A 23,561-nucleotide genomic window follows, 5' to 3' on the forward strand; every position below is an offset into this window, starting at 1 on the left:
GGTAGAAACTCTATTGATGTATTGGAAGCGTTGTTGCATCTTAGCTACATTGTACTGCTTGTTTATGGATTTTTCATGTCCATTTCAGTCTTTGATTCAAATAAAGAAAAGATAAAAACAAACCTAACGTTTTTTGTCTTTTTGCTTTACAAATTAATAAAAATGAATTTAACTGAATTGATTGCAGATTTGAATTATATATATATATATATATATATATATATATATATATATATATATATATATATATAGACTGCTACCTTTATATCAATTCCCTCCTTTAACTGCCACACGACAACAGATCAACGCCCTCTATAAAAGTGTTGGTGTGACTGTAGGCACGTCGCCCAGGTCATCAACTAAACGACATCAGTACATTGATGTAGTAAACAACACCTGGACCGCCGCTACCTTCAAGCACCAATAAAACCCGACGTTTAATGAAAAACAGGACAATTAGAAATGGTGTAGATTAAGTACATATAATTCATAAATTACGTAGGTTAACAACAAAAGATTCGCAAAATGAATCTTTTTTTATTGATGGGTAAATTGTAAGGCAGATTTTAAATTGGGTTTATTAAAGCCTTCCAATTGTAGCAAGGCTCTCGTCAGGATGCTTTTATAAAGAAACTCCAACGATGAAATAAAAAACGAATGATGGCACAGAAACTCGGCACAACATGCGTGGCACTCAAACGTTTTGTTAGTTAGATAATCGTAAACAAAAAATCATTTGGTCATTTTGCTAGAATTATAAAATGCAAAAACAAAAAAAGCTAAACATTTTTGCATTTCGCTAGAATAAGACAATGCAAAAACAAAACGCATATGGGCATGTCGCGAGAATTAGACAATGCAAAGACAAAAGTCGGGATTTTTTAAAACTAGAATTAAAGAATGCAGAAAGGAGATGTTCATAGCGGTTGTTTTAGTGCTGGCAGATGCCATAATAATAATCTTATGGACACTGTGCTTGAATAAACCTGGAAAATAACAAACAAAAAAACAACGCCTGAACTACATTTATAAAACTGAAATCTCTAAACCACCAATAGCCTAGACAACGCTTACGACCTATTTACAAAAAAAAAAAAAAAGAAATAAAAACTTCATTCTTTCATGACATAAAGCGTTACAAAACGAATCAACACGTGTGACGTGTACATCTTGAGCACCACCTCTTGTCGTTAGTTTTCATTGACCTTGAAGAAAACAAGCACGTGTTCGACTCACACACATATCCCCACTCCTAAAGGACTCCGGAGTTGTAAAATAGCTCTTGGCGTTGTTAACCAACTACTTAAACAGTATTTCGTTCTAAAAGTTCGGTCAAATAACTTTTATTACCCAACGTAAAATTTTGTATAAAACAAAACAAAAAATGGAATAAAAAACACACAAGACGAAGGTACCATTGACTGCTGTGGTAGACGTCAGGATGTGGAAGGTTTTTTTGTTAGCGTGTCTGATTGGTAAGTAGATTTTCTGCTTGGTAAGTACATTGTCTGATCGGTAAGTACATTGTCTGCTTGGTAAGTACATTGTGGTGTATGCTTTCTAAGTATATTGTTATGTTTGATTAGCAGATGTAGTAATAATGCATAAAATATTAATAGACATACATTCAAGAAACGGACACATTCATTTTATATAAATGTATATCTTTGTTTTTCTTCAATATTTCATTTTCCTTTTACATCAGCTTTCTGTTTCTTGTCAGCGTCGGCCTCTGGGGACCAAATAGAAGATGAGTTGAAAGAAAGGAGCACAAGAATCGTCAATGGTAACGAGGCTGCGACAGGGGCGTATCCCTACCAGGGTTCCTTCCAAATAGAATACTTGGGCAACTGGTACCACATCTGTGGGGCAACGTTGGTCTCTCGTAACAAGGTGATGCATGGTCCACTACACGCGAAAATATGAGCTTTAAAACTCACATTATCATAGGGATTAAGTAAACTTTAAATTAATTTTGATATTTTTAAGTCGCTACGTAAAAAGGTTTTGTCTATTTGATCTAGAGTTACAGAAATTAGTTTTAAACACTTGTAATATATACAAGTTATTATAATGTTATTCAAAATAAGATTATAAAGTTCCAAGAACTGACGATAAATAGGGCAGATCAAGTAGAGTTTATTTGTTTTTGTTCACAGTATATGAAGGCTATCGTGTTATGAGCACTATACCCAGCTCAATTTACTTTCCATTATGGTAAATAGGTACTTATCAGAGCTGAGTAGACTCAAAAATGTTCTACAGAATCTTTTCCAGGGTCCGAACTCGAAAACTTTCATGTTTGCAGTGGTGTTCTCTACAATCCAACCACTCCATTACATATAGCAATATTAGTTTTTTTTTCATAATTTTTGTCATTAGTTTTAAAAATATTTTACACACCAAGGTAGTGACAGCCGCCCATTGTGCCGTGGCGTTCCCAGAGCTGCAGTGGAGGGTAGAGCTTGGCACCGTTGTCATCAATGACGAGACCAACCCCAACAGACAGGCCATCGCTGTGGCCTCCTATGAAGTCCACGAAGGATACAAGCCCGAGGACAACTATCCCAACGACATCGCCATCCTGACGCTGGCCAGTAAAGCCAGGATCTCAAGATTCGTTCAGGTGTGTAGCCTGCCACACCTGCATAGCCACACCTGGTTGGTCACTACTGTATGGCAACATCTGCATAGTCACACCTGTATAACCACACCAGTATAGCCACACCTGCATAGCCACACCCAATAGCCGCACCTGCATAGCTACACCTGTATAACCACACCAGTATAGCCACACCTGCATAGCCACACCCAATAGCCACACCTGCATAGCCACACCTGGTTGGTCACTACTGTATGGCAACATCTGCATAGTCACACCTGTATAACCACACCAGTATAGCCACACCTGCATAGCCACACCCAATAGCCGCACCTGCATAGCTACACCTGTATAACCACACCAGTATAGCCACACCTGCATAGCCACACCCAATAGCCGCACCTGCATAGCTACACCTGTATAACCACACCAGTATAGCCACACCTGCATAGCCACACCCAATAGCCGCACCTGCATAGCTACACCTGTATAACCACACCAGTATAGCCACACCTGCATAGCCACACCCAATAGCCGCACCTGCATAGCTACACTTGTATAACCACACCAGTATAGCCACACCTGCATAGCCACACCTGCATAGCCACACCCAATAGCCGCACCTGCATAGCTACACCTGTATAAACACACCTGTATAGAGCGCCGGCATAGCCATCCAAGCAAAGCCAGACACATCTTCAGAGCTACACGTGAATAGCTTTCCACTATGTGATAATCATAATTGAAAAATACAGTAAACACGTATATCCACACACAGACATACATAAAGACACGTAACGATATTCCCCAATACACGACCACGGTTTATATAGATCTATTCGATAATTTAGAATTATTGAATACTGTAGTCCACCTTTAGTATTTGGTTTTAAAAAAATACGTAATTATAGTTATGTAGGTGTTAAATTTAAATCTACTTGAAATGGCAAAATGCATAAATATAGCTCTATTATTCGTGCGAGTCGGTAAAGCTCATGGTTGCAAAACCAAAAAGTCTCGAGTTCGAACCCTCGGGCTCGTTAGCTGGGGACAGCCACTCTTCTAGGAGAGACAACTCCAAAAGCAAACAACTGCTGCCTTATAGACAAAGGCTGAAATCGAAGTCAATGCAATGGCGCATCACCAGTTGACACGTATCCTAAATTGTGATGGAGGTGTGGTCGAGTCTGCAAAAGGTCATGGTTGATAAATTCGAAAAATCCCGAGTTCAAACCCTCTGGCTGATAAAGCTCGATCCCTTTAAACACTAAAAATTAAGAACGAAGAAGAAGAAGATTCGTATTGTAAGCGTTGCAATATGATAAACATGTTTTAATCATTGAAACTTAATTGTGTTCCCCGGCCCAGCCCGCTCTCCTGCCGTCCAACAGAGACCAGTTTGTCGACCAGCCCTGCGTCCTCACCGGGTTCGGCTACGTCAACGCCACCAGCGGGGCGTCCCCCGTGCTAAGGGAGACGACCACCCGGGCCATCTCCACCGACGCCTGCAACTACTACTTCAAGACCTTTACCGACCCCCCAGATCCCAGTGCCCACGTGTGGGAGGGACAGATTTGTGTCTTTGACTCAAGACGTGAGTAACTACATCAGATAAAATGTTTTTGTTTTATTGTCTCATTTTAGGATGATAGTATTTTTAAAATTTAGTATTAAACTAGACTACCCGTCATCCCTTGGATAAATGTGGGTTTCGGGGGTCATCCATAAAAAGAAACATCACGTGTGTCACTTATCGTCACAAAAAACCAGATCCAACTTTCAAAAATATATTTTTTTATCTTTTAAAAACACCGATTTCGGACTATCCCTTCATATACTGACGTCACAGGTGACCTACTCAACTCTACTTCACCTGCCCAGTGTCCCGCCAAGTCTCAGACAACATGTTTTTATCGTTTTAAAAAAACTATTCCAGCCAAGCATGTCTCTGACCACACTATCCCTTCATATGCTTAGGACAAAGAAACAGATGAACACTACTTCACCTTCCCTGTATCCCGCCAAGTTCAGATAGGCAACTTTATCATTCACATCTCAAAAATAAAAAAAAAAATGAAAAAAAAAAGAATTAACATTGACGTGTCTAGAACCCGTGCCACCCGCATGAAAGCCGATTACACTAACAACTTAGCTATTTAACTCGTGACGTCACTCATGTTTTTTATAGTATAGTTTAATACTTTGCGTCTCCTTATGCAACTTAATTTACGTGCGTAGATAAAGATCTAAGTCTAGTAGTAGTAACTTTCAAATTAAATTTTATCTTAAATTAGCCAATTACATAGCTAAACAAACAAAGATTTATATAAAATAATGAAGGTCTGAAATTATCTAGATCTAGATAGAATTATCTAGATCTAGATTCTACGACTCGTTTGCTTAAGTCTAGTTTTTGCGTAACTCTTGCTAGATCTAGATTTTTCTAGATCTAATCATTAGACCTATTCTAGCTAGATAGATCTAGATCTTTTTTTATGGGCCTCTCAAAAGTATGAACATTTGCACATCAGTTATAAATCACATAATGTTATACTAGGCTGGTCATCTGGTGACCTTGACCTCCGTCTATCCCCCAGGTCCAGCAGGTCACAGACCAGGCGCGTGTTTCGGCGACAGCGGCGGCCCCGCCATGTGTGGTAGACACTTCAAGTTCTTCGCTGGCATCACATCCTGGAGCGTCAGCTGTGACGGTCAGTCTTGTCGTCTGCTCATGTCTGTTCCAGTTTATTCTGCGAGATTTAGAAACGTGTTAATCTCAGATTTATCTGCCAAAAATATTACGGCATTGAAAAATAATCTTAACATACTGAAAAGTACGACAACGACAATATAAAAGACAGTAAATGTTTGACTGGAGAAACAAAAAAATATTTTTAAAATATAAAATCAGCAAGATTCTCATAACAAACTTTCTTGTACTAAAGAGCTCAGATTTCAATACATTTTAAAGCTAAGATATAAATAGATATCATGTGACCACTACAGTCCCGGCGAATCCTGACCTCTGAGATATTCCTTTGGTCTAATTGGATAGCTAAGTCTCTTCCATAGTGGTCGACAGTGTTTCTTCCAGATTTATTTCTCCGGGGGGGGGGGGGGGGGGGGGTTGTACGGACTTGAAAATCTCGGGAAAAGGAACTAAAATTTCCAGGAGGGGGGGGGGGGACACGATTAAAAGTATATATTTTCTATATAAATTACCTTTGGTTCGGTAGATTCTCTTCGGTGGTGGTGGTGGGGGGGAGCCCTTCCGAAGAGATGCCTGGAAGAAACACAGGTGATCAAATGTTACAGCATGCGGCTTGAAACATTCGTCAATTCGAATTATGACTCAGCCAAGTTATCATTTAAAAGATTTTGTAAAGATAAATATTTAAAATAGATATAATCGTCATTGTAAAGTTTTGTTTGTGAGGTTGTAAGATCAAGTCATCTACGTAAACTTGTGTTTGTAAGATCTAACCGTCAGTGTAAAATTGTGTTTCTTAGATGTAACTGTCAGTGTAAAATTGTGCTTGGGAGATCTAACCGTCAATGTAAACTTTTGTTTGTAAGATCCAACCGTCAGTGTAAACTTGTGTATGTATGATCTAACCGTCAGTGTAAACTTGTGTATGTATGATCTAACCGTCAGTGTAAAATTGTGTATGTATGATCTAGCCGTCAGTGTAAACTTGTGTGCGTAAGATCTAAACGTCAATGTAAAAGTTTGTTTGTAAGATCTAACCGTCAGTGTAAAATTGTGTATGTATCTGAACCCAGGTGACACACCGATCACATACACTCGAGTCAGTTATTACCTGGACTGGATCAGAGCCAGAATACACAACTAACAGCGAACACATCTACTTCAGAAACTTTGTTATATCATCAAACAAACGAAATAAATGAAGCTATAAAAATTGAACTTTATACTTGTTTTTTTTTGTCAGACAAGCGTCACTTTGTGGCTTAATTAACGTATGTCCTGTATGTCATATAAACCAATTTTTCTATTGCAAATGTAATTTAATTGGTTGAAGGTTTTTTTATGTAAGATGTATTAGATACATCCAGTGGTTACATGTTACTTAAACTCATGATTACATAAATTGATTGCAAAATTTAATTTCATAATTTGGTTATATTAGGTGGTTATATACATAAATTACGTTCGTTACTTATATTCGTTAATTGCATCAGTAGATTATATATGTTGATCAATTCTATTAATGATATCGGTTAATTACATCAGTTAATTATATAAGTTGGCTACAACAGCTGCGTCCATTTTTGACTACATCGTTTTATTACATCAGTTGATTACACCACTTGATTACATTTTTATTACGTCACATAATATCATCAACTGATTACACCGGCTGACTACATCAGCTGATTACATTGACTGCTTACTTACAGAGTACATTTGATCGAATCAGTGGGCTACATCAGTTTATTAGCTGTTTACTTTCTATCCCATGGGCCGGCGTGGCCTAGCGCTAGAGCGCGAGACTGCTATCTCAAAAGTGTCAAGTTCGAATCCGGGTTCAAGTTTGTAAAGAAAAACGGTTGGGCATATAGCTAGCAACATTATCCCTTCATCTACCCCAGGGGTCTCCAAACTACGGCCCGCGGACGAATGCGGCCCGCGAAGTCCTCTTATCTGGCCCGCGGAGATTTTATTGTCCAAGGAAAAATCGTTTGTTGGTGATGGCTGAGAAACTTTGCCAAGAAAAATCAAAGACATGCCCTGAAGAAACTGGCCCCCGAACTGAAATTTGATAGTTAATGCGGCCCTCGGACTGAAAAGTTTGGAGACCCCTGATCTACCCAATGGATCGCTAGATCTAAAGAAGAATCTTTTTCTACATAACTTTCTATCTCACCTACTATGTAACACACCTAGGGGAATCTGACCTCCTGCTAATAAAATATCCTAACCATTTGAAGTTTGCACGGCTACATTCAAATACAAATCCAATGAATTAGAAGTGGGAAATTTAAAAACAAAATAGTTTAACATTGGGAGCAACAATGTTCTCTAAAGTCATATTACACTTAGACCACACAAATGTCATTTTATTAGTAAACCTACAGTTCATAACATCAGCACTATTCATAACCAAAAGCTTAGTTAAATGGAATTTTAAAAAAAAAGTGTTGTTTTTTTTTAAATTAAGACTTTTACTGCTTAGAAACTAGTTTTTATACACATTTTAAAATTATCCTTTTATTTAAAAAAACACAAATAGTAATAAAAAGGTATTTTTACCGAAGCTTGCAGTTGGGTAAATGAAGCAGAGTTCGCGAGTATCATTTAATTTTCTTAGTTTAGTCATCTTAACTTCTTGCAGAGAATATATACACCTTAAACTACCAATGTCCTGTACCCCTACTCCCAAGATATTTGTGAGGTGTTTAGTTCTACTAGAAGACTCCGACACTACTTTAGTCTTGTAAGCCCCCTGAGTATCGTTAATGGAGGTTTATAGGGCTGGTAAGTAGGTCACCAACAAGTTCTACGACTCAATAAAACCTGTATGAGCCATGGAACTGTTTATTGACTTACTTACCAGCCCTATATGATGAGTAAACCATCGCAAAGTATATGAACCAGTGACAGGCTATTCGATGTTAATAAGATGATATCCTAGGTAGATATAAAGGAAATAATGAATTACTTTAGACATTGGAACCATGTATGATGGCCGTACCACAAGACAGGAAATACCACATGACGAGTCCAAACCGCAAGACGGTCCATCCTGGATGACGGCCAATAGAACAACAAGAATAGCAAAAACAAAATATTTGACCTAATGAATCCCTAATTGGTTACGTTTACTTTTATCAATTGTAGAAATGCATTCTAAAAACACAGTCGACAACTAAACCACAAAAACTAAAATACGAAGAGATTTCATGAGCGACAAGTGCTTTTATTAAAAGCGAGCAGGTTTGTGTTAATTTTTTTCAGCGCATTAAAAACTGATTATTTTACAGTTTTTTTTAATATTTGTTAGTTTAAAAATATACTTGTTATTTTAAAAACTTGAGAAATTACCTAAAAACCAAACACCTTTTTCTTTAGGAAATAATTGTATTATGACACTTTCCCATATTAAAAAATAATGTATTAAAATAAAAACATAAACAAGTTATTATATAAATTGATTTTTGAGCACTTTGTTAAGTTGGCGACTTAAGTTGGTAGGCCACTTTAACTACTACAATACAAATAAAATGGCTTACCTTTCAAAGGAATCCGTTTTGATCGTAAATAAAATTTGGACAAAATCTATTCGGCATACAACTTTTGGTCATATTGCTTTCAACTGGATAGTTTTCGCATTCTTGCAAACTTCCAATCGTGGGAAAAAACATTATACATAAAACTGCTTTTCAAAACCCCTGCCCACGTCACTTAATGTTACTTGCAAATGCAACCTGTAAAAAAACTGTAAAGGAACCTGCTAGCAAAATGAAGCTTAAGATATCGGTTAAATGAGAACTTACGATGATGGCATGCTTGGCCACTTCTGTAAACTGTATAAAAATTCTGTTTTGATAAACGTAAAAGGGCATGAAACAAACCTTTTAGGGTGTCTAATAGGAAAAATAAATTGTCTAAATATACAGTAGTTTTTTCTTTAATTGTACATTATAAAACGAACGTCATTATGCCATTAATTGTATATAATTAACATAATTTACAAGTACAAGTTTTTAAAACGGTTACGAAAGCTTAAGCATATGTTCGTGTTAACTTTTTGTTGATACCGTTAATTTTTTAACCATTTAAAACATATCCATGTGTTCGGTTCTCACGTGCATGCATCTGCACTTGATGGAGTGGAGAGTGCTGTGGCTGGTGTCTAAACAACCCTAATCCAGCCAAATTTGGCATGTTAGCTGATGTTGTGTTTGTTTTTACATGTTTATTACACCATCTAGACCCGTATAAAACCACGGACTGTCTGCGACAATGTTGCGTGTTCACTAAGACATACCTCAATAATGTTTGTGTTTCTGCTGCTTTCCTGTTTGGTTGGTGAGTTGCTGTTCACATTTTGTCTGGCTATCTAATACCGGTAGGGTAGATGAAGTAGAGTTCATCTGTTTATTAGACTCAGCACTATGCCCAGAAGACTTGAAGTTTTCTCTCTTGAGTTAGGAACACATTGAACTCCACAATTTTGGTTTGAGAATCGTTTAGTCTACCACTAAACTGAGTTGTGTTACCATTCAATCATAAATGATTCCTTCTCCTTTACTGTATAATTTCCTAATACGAAGGTTATTTATTTCTCTCAGCCACGTCCCTGGGTGACCCTGTTGCAGGTGAGCACAAGGCTTCTAGAATCGTCCACGGAACTCCGTCAGTACCTGGTGCACGCCCGTACCAGGTATCTTTCCAGGTGAATTCCAAAGGCGTATGGCGCCACATTTGTGGAGGGACGTTGGTCACTCTCAACAAGGTCAGTAATTGTCGTCGTTCGGCCACTTTTTACTCCAAAGCTTTATTTTTAATTTCGATAGCGGGACAACTATAAATGTCAACATGAATTTTTTTTTTCAGTTCCAGTGAGGTAGAATGTAATACTCTATTATTACAGTATATTTCCCCTTATTACGCTTCATTTTAAATGCAATACATATAAAAATTGGGACGGCTTGGCCTAGCAATAGAGCGATAGACTGCTAACCCGAAGATTTCAAGTTCAAATCCGGATTCAAGTCAGGTTTGGAAGGAAACTTAACATGTGAAAACATGATTAAATTTTGTCAATTAATTACTTACACCATCTACAGATAGTCACGGCGGCACACTGCGCCGTGGCGTACCCCCAGCTCCCCTGGAGGGTGGAGCTGGGCACTGTGGTCAAGTATGACGAGACCAATCCCTACAGACAGGCCATCAACGTGTCGTCGTATGTGGTCCACGAGGACTACAGCCCACTGGACAACTTGCCCAACGACATCGCCATCTTGACGCTAGTCCAGAACGCTGAGCTTTCTCCATACGTTCTAGTGAGTAGCATACCTGTCTATATGCATTGTATTAGAACATGTGCTTAAGAGGAATAGTATCGTACAGTAGTTTACGCACAAAATTATATATATATATATATATATATATATATATATATATATATATATATATATATATATATATAATATATATATATATATTTCACAATATAGACGCACATATATATGTGTGTATATAAAATGACCCCATATATATATATATATATATATATATATATATATATATATATATATATATATGTGTGTGTGTGTGTGTGTGTGTGTGTTTGTGTGTATTAATACAAAAAGCATTTAATTCATATATATATATATATATATATATATATATATATATATATATATATATATATGGATTAAATACTTTTAGTATATATATATATATATATATATATATATATACTTTATATATATATATATATATATATATATATATATATATATATATATATATATATATATATATATATATATATATATATATATATTCTGATATATCAGCCTGCCATACTGCCTGTCACTGGAGAGGATTTTCTCGACAAGCCCTGTATACTCAGCGGTTTTGGTAACACCAACTGGACCAGTGGAGGATCCCCCATTCTGAGAGAGACGACCTCCAGAGTTATTGCTAATGACGACTGCACTAATTACTACCAAACTATCCCAGAGGACCCCTCGCCTGACGAACATGTGGGGGACGGACACATTTGCATGTTTGACCTGAGCAGTGAGTAGTGTGGGAAATATGTGGGAGGGACAGATTTGCATGTTTGATTGAGTGTGGGGAAATGTGTGGATGAGGTAGTGATAACTTCATTAAACATTAAAAAACCTAATTAAAAATAAAACATCTTTAAAAATGTAACTGGATATAAACATCAAACATCACTAATCAATCAATCAGAAAACATATAATATAGTTTAGCCATCATATATCATACGCTTGTCACCAAGCGAACAACAAATATAAAAAAAACGAACATCACACGTCATCAAACATACATGAAATTTCATTCATTAACAAATTTTTGGCTCATAACGTTACATTGATCTGTTAACAGCAACATATCCCCTGGTCAGTGGTCTGAAGTAGTTTTATCTAGTCTCACCTTGACCTTTGATTTACTTCCAGAACCTGCCGGTGAACGACCTGGGGTTTGTTTCGGCGACAGTGGTAGCCCAGCACTCTGCGAGGGCGCCTTCAACATCAAATATTTCGCTGGCATCGCTTCTTGGATTCACGCATGCGATGGTAGGCGTCCATGTTGTATGTTGTCTTATGCTGGGTGATGGTAGGCGTCCATGTTGAATGTTGTCTTATGCTGGCTGGGCGATGGTAGGCGTCCATGTTGAATGTTATCTTATGCTGGTTGGGCAACGGTAGGCGTCCATGTTGAATGTTGTCTTATGCTGGCTGGGCGATGGTAGGCGTCCATGTTGAATGTTGTCTTATGCTGGGTGGGTGATGGTAGGCGTCCATGTTGAATGTTGTCTTATGCTGGCTGGGCGATGGTAGGCGTCCATGTTGAATGTTGTCTTATGCTGGGTGGGTGATGGTAGGCGTCCATGTTGAATGTTGTCTAGCTGTTCGTTGTTTGCAGCTTCAGTGTCAACTTCTTAGGCCAGGGGTAGGTCGCCTGAGTCAAGTTTACTTCCTGACGCAAAAGAAGCCGTACGCCTCTATTTCATTAGGAATGGTGAGGCTTATCAGTAGAGTGCTGGACCGCTAACCGGAAATTCGCGAGTTTGGATCCCGGACTTGAGTCTGTAGAATGCCCTTGAGCCACCCCAACTCTGATGGGTACCTGACTCACGTTAAGGAAACAAAGGCGGCTGACCACATTATCTCATTGTATGCCGAGGTCATTGTAACAGATGAGCTCTACTTCATCTGCCCCATGTGTCTTGGGCTCGAATGGAACAAGACGATGATTTCGTCGAATGTCAGGATCTTAAATCCGAAGACAAGAATCTTACAGCAAGAGTATTACAAAAATATTTGCTAGGTAATAACATTATTAACTCATTGTGGTGTATTAGTTATTCGCATCTTACACGCAATACATTTGTATTCATAAGTAACGTAAAGTAACGTACATAGTATTTCTATTTTATTCTCATATCATTATCTCTTTGGAATCTCAAATGTGCACTTTTTAAAAACAAATCATTAAGTCACGTCAAGTATTTATTAAGTCGACCAGCAAACCATTACGTAACAATAATTAAAAGAACCCCTAAGATCAGGCCTAGATGTCTTGACCGTCATGTAGATTTATGTTTTGTTTCTTCACCTCAGGCGAAACTCCTGTAACGTACACTCGGGTCAGCTATTTCCTGAACTGGATAGTAGAAAGACTGTAAGATTCCTGTTCGTCTGAGAGACTGTCTTGTGTAACAGATTAAAACTAATCTACTTTGGCACAACAACAATCAATAAAATATTTAAACAGATAAACGCCCTACGTCTCTTAGTTTGAATGTTTAATTCATCCACAGGTTATTTTCATTTTATTTTTCGTGTCTTTATTATGGAACTTATTATATTGTATTTATGGGAAGAAGTGACCTAGCAGTAGAGATATAGACTACTAAATTAAAAGTCTCGAGTTCGAAGCCAGATTCAAGTCAGTAAAATTTCTTTGAGTCCACCCAGCTATGGTGGGTACCTAACTCACGTTAGGGAATGTGAATGCAACTGGGTATTGTGCTGACCAGACTAAAGAGGAATGTTTATTTTTGAATTATATCTATTTGAGGACCAAATGAAAAGTAAATGTAATAAATCACCAACAAACTACATAATTTAGTGTGTATTTCTGATGACGATGTATAATCGGCTGTCTGGCACTCACATTTCTAGCTCACCCCCCATCAACTCGAGACAGCAACACGTCTAATGTCAACACAGAGCCAGACGTCAGCCAGGGCTAGTAAGACGGTCACCAACTCCTTTTTATCATACTAGCCAGCTAGTATTTTTCAAACCAAATGTGAATATTTTTTATTAATCGTTACAAATAAATTACAAAAATTAAAAAGTTACTTCCGCTCATTATCATTTAAAAAATTAAACAATGAATGAAAATGACAGACTACAATGTGGCAAATGAGCTCCATCAAGGTATACCGCACATATATGTACTAGCTGCATACCCGTGCTCCGACACGGTAAATATTTTTTAAATGTACCAACTTGGGAACAGAACAAAACTAAACACAACACAAACACAACACAAACATAACACAAACACAAAAGAAAACACAAATTCAAATAAAAACAAAAATGACAACACCAACACAATGCAAACACAAACGCAAATAAACGAACGATAAAACAAACACAACACTCATAACATAAACACAACTTAAATGCAAACATAAACGTATAGTGCTCACAGTTTAGCCCGTGGCGCCAAATCGTACCCTGTCCAAGCGCCGGCAGACGCGCCTGATTCAGTGAATGACTATAAAAAAACCCAGCTTGTCCGCAAACGGAAAGTTAGATTAATAATTAGTAAACAGTACGTTCAGTGTATAAAATAAATAAAAGGCAGTATTTAAAATATCCGTGTGTTACCTATTGCATTTTATCAATTCATGCTTTTTTTTTCAGTACTTTAAATTTAAAAAAATTACAATAGAGTTTCATGACTAAAACCATTGCGCACCTAATGAACGTGATGACGCATCTATAACAGTGCGGAATAGTTTATTAAAAATTATAATTAGTAAACAGGTCGTTTAGTGAATAAAAAAAAAAAGATAGCCTTTTATCAATCCATGCTAATTACAATATTCCAACAATAATGTCCTCTTACAATAATGTCCTCTGCAGATTTGCATTCACATTTTGCTAATTATATTATTCCAACATTTTGTATTAGCGAAAGTTTAATTTATTTTTAAATTACCTCCCTTGGCAAAATTACAAAACAGTTTAATTAATTAGTTTTTTTACCCTATTATTATTAAAATGTATCCACTTTTCTAGTAATCAAAACAAAAATATTTGACATTGATCCGTTTAATATGTTTTAGCAATTTGCGTGTATTCAATATTTTCTTTACCTTATGCGAAAGGGCAAAAACTGTAGCAACTATAAAATAAATATAAATCGTTATATAAACAAACCTTACTCTATTTCTTACAATAAGACACTGCGACTGCGATGCAAGTAAAAAGCACGACATGTGATGTGTTTACTTTTCTGGTTCCAAAATCTATAGCGATGACGGAAGGCAGAAAGGAAGGACTGACACACTGCCAGCCCGTTTATATTATAGATAGCCGCAACAACAGAATTACTTGTTTGTCTAGGGGATATCTCGTTGAAGTTCCCCTAATAATAATAATTTAATAATAAACAGTGTGTTTTATCCATGTTTTATCTATACCTCATTTAATTAACAACTACAGTACACTAGTTTACAAGAGGCTTTAATAGCAATAATTAGTACAATTAAAACAGTTATATTAAAAAATGGCAGCTGGGGTGATGAGCTACAGGTCGTCGTGGGATGTGGTCAGACTTGTTCCACACACGAACCTCTGTATCTTCTAGCCCCAAGTAGGCTGGATGTAAAATACGTTTTACAAACTTCCTAACATTTGTGTGAAATACATATTCATTCAGACAATACAATGTTACATATATCACCATACATTTACTATATCAAATTAACCTGACATACAATAAAAATGTTACAAAAATATCCTTATGATTAATACCTGGGTTTACATACTTTCCATAATAAGAGAGTGATTAACATAAAAGTACATCAATAAAATAAAGTTTTCAATTATTTTTAAATGAAGCCACATCCTCCTCTACACATGTTGCAAAATAAGTAAAATACGTTTCTCCATGACGAACAAGTGCCATAACTCCAGATTAATTTTAATTTTATCTTGGCAAGTACCGTAGATCTCCGTAGATATTTTGATGGAGTAAATTACAGCAGGGGCGTAGCGAGGGGGGGGGCGGGGGTGCGGACCGCACCGGGTGACACCATTTAGGGGGGTGACACCAAGGCAAAAAATAGCAAAATATATAGAGAAAAACTCGAGGGGGGGGGGTGCAAATCGAAAGTTTGAGGGGGGGGGTGCAAATTGAAAACTCGAGGGGGGGTGCAAATCGAAAGTTTGAGGGGGGGGGGGGGTGCAAATCGAAAACTCGAGGGGGGGTGCAAATCGAAAGTTTGAGGGGGGGGGGGGTGCAAATCGAAAATTTGAAAGTTTGTCCCTGGGAAGGGTCTCTATTAACAACTACAGTACACTAGTTTACAAGAGGCTTTAATAGCAATAATTAGTACAATTAAAACAGTTATATTAAAAAATGGCAGCTGGGGTGATGAGCTACAGGTCGTCGTGGGATGTGGTCAGACTTGTTCCACACACGAACCTCTGTATCTTCTAGCCCCAAGTAGGCTGGATGTAAAATACGTTTTACAAACTTCCTAACATTTGTGTGAAATACATATTCATTCAGACAATACAATGTTACATATATCACCATACATTTACTATATCAAATTAACCTGACATACAATAAAAATGTTACAAAAATATCCTTATGATTAATACCTGGGTTTACATACTTTCCATAATAAGAGAGTGATTAACATAAAAGTACATCAATAAAATAAAGTTTTCAATTATTTTTAAATGAAGCCACATCCTCCTCTACACATGTTGCAAAATAAGTAAAATACGTTTCTCCATGACGAACAAGTGCCATAACTCCAGATTAATTTTAATTTTATCTTGGCAAGTACCGTAGATCTCCGTAGATATTTTGATGGAGTAAATTACAGCAGGGGCGTAGCGAGGGGGGGGGGGGCGGGGGTGCGGACCGCACCGGGTGACACCATTTAGGGGGGTGACACCAAGGCAAAAAATAGCAAAATATATAGAGAAAAACTCGAGGGGGGGGGGGGTGCAAATCGAAAGTTTGAGGGGGGGGGGGTGCAAATTGAAAACTCGAGGGGGGGTGCAAATCGAAAGTTTGAGGGGGGGGGGGGTGCAAATCGAAAACTCGAGGGGGGGTGCAAATCGAAAGTTTGAGGGGGGGGGGTGCAAATCGAAAATTTGAAAGTTTGTCCCTGGGAAGGGTCTCTATTAACAACTACAGTACACTAGTTTACAAGAGGCTTTAATAGCAATAATTAGTACAATTAAAACAGTTATATTAAAAAATGGCAGCTGGGGTGATGAGCTACAGGTCGTCGTGGGATGTGGTCAGACTTGTTCCACACACGAACCTCTGTATCTTCTAGCCCCAAGTAGGCTGGATGTAAAATACGTTTTACAAACTTCCTAACATTTGTGTGAAATACATATTCATTCAGACAATACAATGTTACATATATCACCATACATTTACTATATCAAATTAACCTGACATACAATAAAAATGTTACAAAAATATCCTTATGATTAATACCTGGGTTTACATACTTTCCATAATAAGAGAGTGATTAACATAAAAGTACATCAATAAAATAAAGTTTTCAATTATTTTTAAATGAAGCCACATCCTCCTCTACACATGTTGCAAAATAAGTAAAATACGTTTCTCCATGACGAACAAGTGCCATAACTCCAGATTAATTTTAATTTTATCTTGGCAAGTACCGTAGATCTCCGTAGATATTTTGATGGAGTAAATTACAGCAGGGGCGTAGCGAGGGGGGGGGGGGGGCGGGGGTGCGGACCGCACCGGGTGACACCATTTAGGGGGGTGACACCAAGGCAAAAAATAGCAAAATATATAGAGAAAAACTCGAGGGGGGGGGTGCAAATCGAAAGTTTGAGGGGGGGGGGGGGTGCAAATTGAAAACTCGAGGGGGGGTGCAAATCGAAAGTTTGAGGGGGGGGGGGTGCAAATCGAAAACTCGAGGGGGGGGTGCAAATCGAAAGTTTGAGGGGGGGGGGTGCAAATCGAAAATTTGAAAGTTTGTCCCTGGGAAGGGTCTCTATGCCTCTGGGGGGGGGTGACACCATTAAGTGCCGCACCGGGTGACACCCGACCTCGCTACGCCACTGAATTACAGTAGATATTTTGGTGGAGTAGACCTCCGTAAATATTTTGGTGGAGTAAACCTCCGTAGATATTTTGGTGGAGTAGACAGAAATAAAAGGTAATCGGAAATTTTAGTGGAGTAGACAATGCGGAAATAAAAGGTATTCGGACACTTTGATAGAGTAGACAATGCAGAAATAAAAGGTAGTCGGAAATTTTGGTGGAGTAGACTTTGCGGAAATAAATGATAATCGGAGATTTTGATAGAATAGACAATGTTGAAATAAAAGGTTGTCGGAAATTTTGATATAGTAGACTATGCAGAATAAAAAGCTTATGGACATTTGAGTTAGAAAATAAAATAAAAAACAAACAACTCCTGATTTTAAACTAAAATCCCTATAGTATTAGCAGCAGCAACACCTACCGCATTCTCACAGACCAAACCCAGGTGTTCAATAAAACGTTGCGTCACAAAATCAATATCAAACAGCAGTACATTTTCCTGACGTGTACATCTCAAGTTTTTTCCTGTGTTTTTTGGCTGTAGAAAGTGCATGCACCTGTTTGACTCACACGCTCAGCCCAAACACTTGAAGCACTCAGGTCTTTCGAAATAATACTTGTAATTGTAAACCAGCTTCTTTAATAGTTTATCCATCTAATTATTAACTTTTATTACACAACATAAAATTGTGTATAAAACCGCAGCAAAATCCCTTTAAAGACAAGTAGCCGGAGCTGCAATCGACTGCTGTGGTACACAAGAAGATGTGGAGCACTGTGCTGTTATCGTGTTTACTTGGTGAGTAGATTAACGTTGTAGTATAGTAATTATAAAAACTTGTGGCATTTATAAAATGTTTGATTTGATAAGTGTCTCTTAATTAATTAAATTTATTTTTGATTCATGTTTACGTAGTTTTGTTTATCTTTTCAGCCACGGCATTTGGAGATCAAATCGAAGAAGAACTGAAAGAAAGGAGTACCAGAATCGTCAATGGTAACGAGGCGTCCACAGGAGCTTATCCATACCAGGTTTCCTTCCAAGTGGAATACTTGGGCCACTGGTACCACATCTGTGGGGGGACAATCGTCACTCGTAACAAGGTGATGCATCGTCCACTTCGCACCTTAAAATAAGCATTTTAATAAACAATTAACATATGAAGCTTTATTATAAATTAAATTAGCTTTAAATTATTTTTAGATTCGACATCTATTTAAAGTTAAGTTATGCTATATAGTTAGTTACAGCAATTAATTTACAACGCTTTTAACCTAATAATAAATACTGTTTCAAATATATAGACAAAACTAATATAAGAACATATTGATAACACTTATATTTATACACACAAAAGATTGTGACAGCCGCCCATTGTGCAGTGGCGTACCCACAGTTCCCGTGGAGGGTGGAGCTGGGCACCGTGGTCATCAACGACGTGACCAACCCCAACAGACAGGCCATCGATGTGGCCTCTTACGAGATCCACGAAGGATACACGCCCCTGGACAACCTACCCAATGACATTGCTATCTTGACACTGGCCAGTAAAGCCAGGATCACGAGATTCGTTCAGGTGTGTAGTCTGCCGCACCTGCATAGTCACACCTGGTTGGACTCTACTGTATGGCAACACCTGCATAGCCACACCTGTATAGCCACACCTGTATAACCACACCAGTATAGCCACACCTCCATAGCCACAACTTCAGAGCCACACCTTCAGAGCCTCACCTGCAAAGCCACATTTGATTAGCTATACCTGCTTACCATTTGATATTCATACATGAAAAAGACTCAACGAAACAATTGCATTTAGAAAGAAACAGATACATTTACATACACATTTTTGTATATATATATATATATATATATATATATATATATATATATATATATATATAGCTTCATCAAGTACTAGATGATATCAAACAACTCCCCTCACAAAAACAATACTTAAAATAACTTCATTGTGTCTAATTATCAACATGTCGACTATTTTATGTACAATAACTGAGCACAGTTGTCTGCCTTTTGTATTATTTGGTTTTAAATATACCTAAATAAAGCTCTATTATTCGCATTTAGATACCGTTAAAGCAGAGTGGAAACCTTACTGGAATATTACAATTTTTTGTAATCTTCAAAACCTGATTCTGTTTTTGTTCCCGTAGCCCGCTTTACTGCCGTCCAACAGAGACCAGTTTGTTGACCAGCCCTGCGTCATCACCGGGTTCGGCTACGTCAACGCCACCAGCGGGGCGTCCCCTGTGTTGAGGGAGACCACCACCCGGGCCATGTCTAACGACGCCTGCAACGCCCACTACAGGGCGGTTGCAGAGGACAGAGCTTACGTGTTGGACGGGCAGATATGTGTGTTAGACTTGAATCGTGAGTAGTTCACCCCTTTTAGAAATGTTACGTTCGTTTTGTCAGGGTAGAACTAGAATTGTAATTTTAATCTAAATAGCAAAATCTTTACAGCACTGTTTAATATTAAACAAGTTTTCACGAAAATTTCGCTTTAAACTAATATTCTGGAGAAATTGGGACGTTTTTTAAAGGTTGCGCGAGGCGTTATAATATTAAACGTTGTGAAAAGTAAACAAGAATATGTATTAACTAAAATTTGAGGATGATTTGAAAACAAGTTAAAAAAAAGTCTAGTGACAATTTAAGCGCAATTTCCTTATGTTATCCATAACAATTTTTAATTTTTTGTGACCGAACGAAAGGATATTTTTTTGCGCTAAAAAAAGACAACTATATTAACCTATATCAACGGAAATAGTTTTATTTTAATGAGTAGGCCTACACGATGCTCAAGTCGTATCTCCTCCTCAACAAAGCAATATCGAGGACTAGTTTCAAAAGCAAATATGTAAAGCAAGTTCCGAGGATGATTGTGGGCCAAAAAAATTCCCGGAATTTCCTCCTGGATTTCCCGGAAAAGCCAAAAAAACTCGAAAAATGCAGTTTTTGGCCCATATCTCGGCAACCAGACCACTTAGCGACTTGAAACATTTACCAATCGATTCCTGTCATAATTTAAAACAATGTTGCCGAAGAAAGTTTTCAAAAATATCCATTCGTTCGGTCACAAAAAATTAATTAAGGAAATTGCGCTTAAATTGTCACTAGACTTTTTATTAACTTGTTTAGCTTTACATAGCACATTGAGTGCTCTTTTCAATATGGCTAAGAAATTAAATGATTTGACTCAATTCGCTTCGAAATTTCGACATAGGTGAATTATTTTGTCATCACAGTGTGTAATACCAGGCTGCTCATCTAGTGACCTTGACCTCTGTTTAATCCCCCAGGTCCAGTAGGTCACAGACCTGGCGCGTGCTACGGCGACAGCGGCGGCCCCGCCATGTGTGGCAGACACTTCAAGTTCTTCGCTGGCATCGCTTCCTGGCTCGTCAGCTGTGATGGTCAGTCTTGTCGTCTGCTCTTGTTTATTTCAGAAAATTTGTTAAGGACTTTACTAATACTTACTAAAACATTTTGGAAAAAAAAAACTACAATAATTAGACAAAAGTACGACTATAAATAGTTGTCAAGTAAAAGAAAAAATATAGAAAATATGACAACAGTAAGATTCTCATCACTATACATGTGTGCTTAGATTTCATGTTCTCAAGTTTAGAGAAAAAAAGGTCAACGTAACGGTTCGTTTGTAGGAACTTATGGTCGGTGTAACGTTTTGCTTGTAAGATCCAAAGGTCAAGGTAATGTTTTGTTGTATCTTCACGCAGGTGAGCATCCAGTCACCTACACTCGAGTCAGTTATTACCTGGACTGGATCAGGGCCAGACTACACGACAAACAGTGAATACAGTTTGAACTAAAACTTGACATATCAGAGAGATGATAAAATAAAACAAGCTATAACAATGAAATATTGTTCTTGTTTTTTTACCTGTTATTTGACAATCGTGTGCAGAAAAAAGTGTCCTATTTACAAATTATCCATAGCAAATTTGATTTCATTCTTTGAAGGTTTATTTGTGTGAAACAAGAACAAAAATAAGTCACTTGGGTTCTATTAAAACCTTAGTCAATCTACAGAACCTGCAAGGCGATATGTAAGACACCGGCCTATAAAAGATGTTTGTGGTCAGTGCCATTCAGCCCACAAACTGAGCTCGAAACTTAATGTGAGCGGGTGAATGGATTATTTATTTTGTATTAATTTATTTGGTTCGAATCTGTGAGTGCATGGTGTTCCAATGGGGAACGGCCACGGGGTCCCCCTTCCGTCCGAAGCGGTCAGTATAAATTGACCGGTCGGATGATTTTCTTCCTTTTTTTTGACCCGAGGCGAGATGTAGGTCGGGTCAGGTTTCGGTGTCTGTGTGGGCGCGTGGCGCACCTCACGCGTGGAGGTATTTTTTTTTTTGACCCACAAAGAGGGCTACTGGACACCCGCCCCACAGGTGTGTCGAGTCGGACACACGATCATTGGAGGCGGGCAACAGCACGAGAGCCAGTGGGGCAAGGCGGTTGCGTCACCACCTGGCCCAACCAAGCGGACGCTCCCCACCAACGAGAGGCCTATGACGTCAATTCCTTGACCCACAAAGAGGGCTACTGGACACCCGCCCCACAGGTGTGTCGAAACGGAGGCACGATCATTGGGGGCGGGTAACAGTCGGAGAGCCAGTGGTTCAAGGCGGTTGCGTCATCTCCGGACCAACCAAGCGGACGCTGCCCCGGTGGGCGTACGATTTTACGCAAGACCAGAATGCCGTCCAGCAAACTTTGTTTTATGAGCAAGTCGGGGCACCTGTGCCTCGCTCCACCGGTTGTCTAGATGGTCAGCACGGCGCTAGCTTCACCCTCACTCAGATAGGGGTAGCTACTCTACATGAAAAGAGGGGTGGACCATCTGGTTTTAATCGAGTAGCTGGAACTTTGATGTATACATTGTTGTATATATTTTTTGTATATTTATTTGAATGTCTTACAGGGACTGTAAGTTTTTAAAAAGGGGTGAATGTGAGCGGGTGAATGGATTATTTATTTTGTATTAATTTACTTGGTTCGAATCTGTGAGTGCATGGTGTTCCAATGGGGAACGGCCACGGCCACGGGGTCCCCCTTCCGTCCGAAGCGGTCAGTATAAATTGACCGGTCGGATGATTTTCTTCCTTTTTTTTTGACCCGAGGCGAGATGTAGGTCGGGTCAGGTGTCTGTGTGGGCGCGTGGCGCACCTCACGCGTGGAGGTATTTTTTTTTTTATACTTTATCTTTATGTGATTTGTATGAATGCGACTGCCGATGTTTCTCGTTTTCTTTCATTTTCGTCTAAAACGAGATAGTGAGCATCGGCATGTCTGGTATGCACGTGGTGTGTTATTTTGTTATTTTTTAAAAATGTATTATTGTGTTTTCTAAACCCGTGGCGTGTGTTTCGGACCACGTGGTTTAGGTCAGTGTGTTTAGGAGTGTTTCCTAAACTGGTGTGAATGCGTGTGTGCATTTACCTGATTGTTTTATGATGTGTTATTGACTAGGATTGGCTTAGTCAATAGTCCGTTGTTTTAGACAGTAATTAGAGTAGTATATTTTTGTTGCCTCGAGTTTTAGGTTGTTTAAAATTAATGTGTGTGCTGTTTCGTGCAGCGTCATGTTGAGTATCGCTTGCTTTGTGTCTGCCTTCATTGGGGCCTTAGCGGAGTGTGTTAACTTTAATGTTGTCAATATGGATATTGTTTATGTAGACCAATGGCTTCGGGCTGCTCCTTGTGTAGGAAAGATTGGTTCTACAATGAATTTGTTTACACGTTATTTTTAAGTTGCTAGTTCTTCTTTAGACAGTGGTTAGTTGTTTTTGAGAATTGCTTTTAGAATTGTATAGTAAGGATT

The 23,561-nt window shown here is 38.3% G+C and overlaps 3 protein-coding genes across 3 annotated transcripts; all 3 read left to right on the plus strand.

The window, feature by feature from the left end:
• The first annotated feature begins 3,553 nt into the window (after positions 1 to 3,553).
• On the plus strand, positions 3,554 to 6,524 carry LOC131937596 (fibrinolytic enzyme, isozyme C-like). The gene is made up of 4 exons (XM_059295148.1): positions 3,554 to 3,580; positions 3,971 to 4,196; positions 5,200 to 5,313; positions 6,386 to 6,524. Exons 1-4 carry the CDS (start codon positions 3,554 to 3,556, stop codon positions 6,454 to 6,456), a joined length of 438 nt encoding a protein of 145 aa, XP_059151131.1. The 3' UTR covers positions 6,457 to 6,524.
• Positions 6,525 to 9,109: 2,585 nt separating this feature from the next.
• On the plus strand, positions 9,110 to 12,275 carry LOC131937597 (fibrinolytic enzyme, isozyme C-like). Its single transcript, XM_059295150.1, has 6 exons — positions 9,110 to 9,146; positions 9,920 to 10,083; positions 10,418 to 10,636; positions 11,156 to 11,381; positions 11,787 to 11,906; positions 12,256 to 12,275. Exons 1-6 carry the CDS (start codon positions 9,110 to 9,112, stop codon positions 12,273 to 12,275), a joined length of 786 nt encoding a protein of 261 aa, XP_059151133.1.
• A 6,139-nt stretch (positions 12,276 to 18,414) lies between these two features.
• LOC131937611 (fibrinolytic enzyme, isozyme C-like) lies at positions 18,415 to 21,591 on the plus strand. Its single transcript, XM_059295164.1, has 6 exons — positions 18,415 to 18,484; positions 18,620 to 18,789; positions 19,044 to 19,262; positions 19,861 to 20,077; positions 21,010 to 21,123; positions 21,448 to 21,591. Exons 1-6 carry the CDS (start codon positions 18,451 to 18,453, stop codon positions 21,522 to 21,524), a joined length of 831 nt encoding a protein of 276 aa, XP_059151147.1. The 5' UTR covers positions 18,415 to 18,450; the 3' UTR covers positions 21,525 to 21,591.
• Positions 21,592 to 23,561: the final 1,970 nt, after the last annotated feature.

Source organism: Physella acuta, unplaced genomic scaffold (assembly GCF_028476545.2).
Source record: "Physella acuta isolate Inbredline_101_S28 unplaced genomic scaffold, ASM2847654v3 ptg000214l, whole genome shotgun sequence".
Taxonomy (NCBI): Eukaryota; Metazoa; Mollusca; class Gastropoda; family Physidae; genus Physella; species Physella acuta.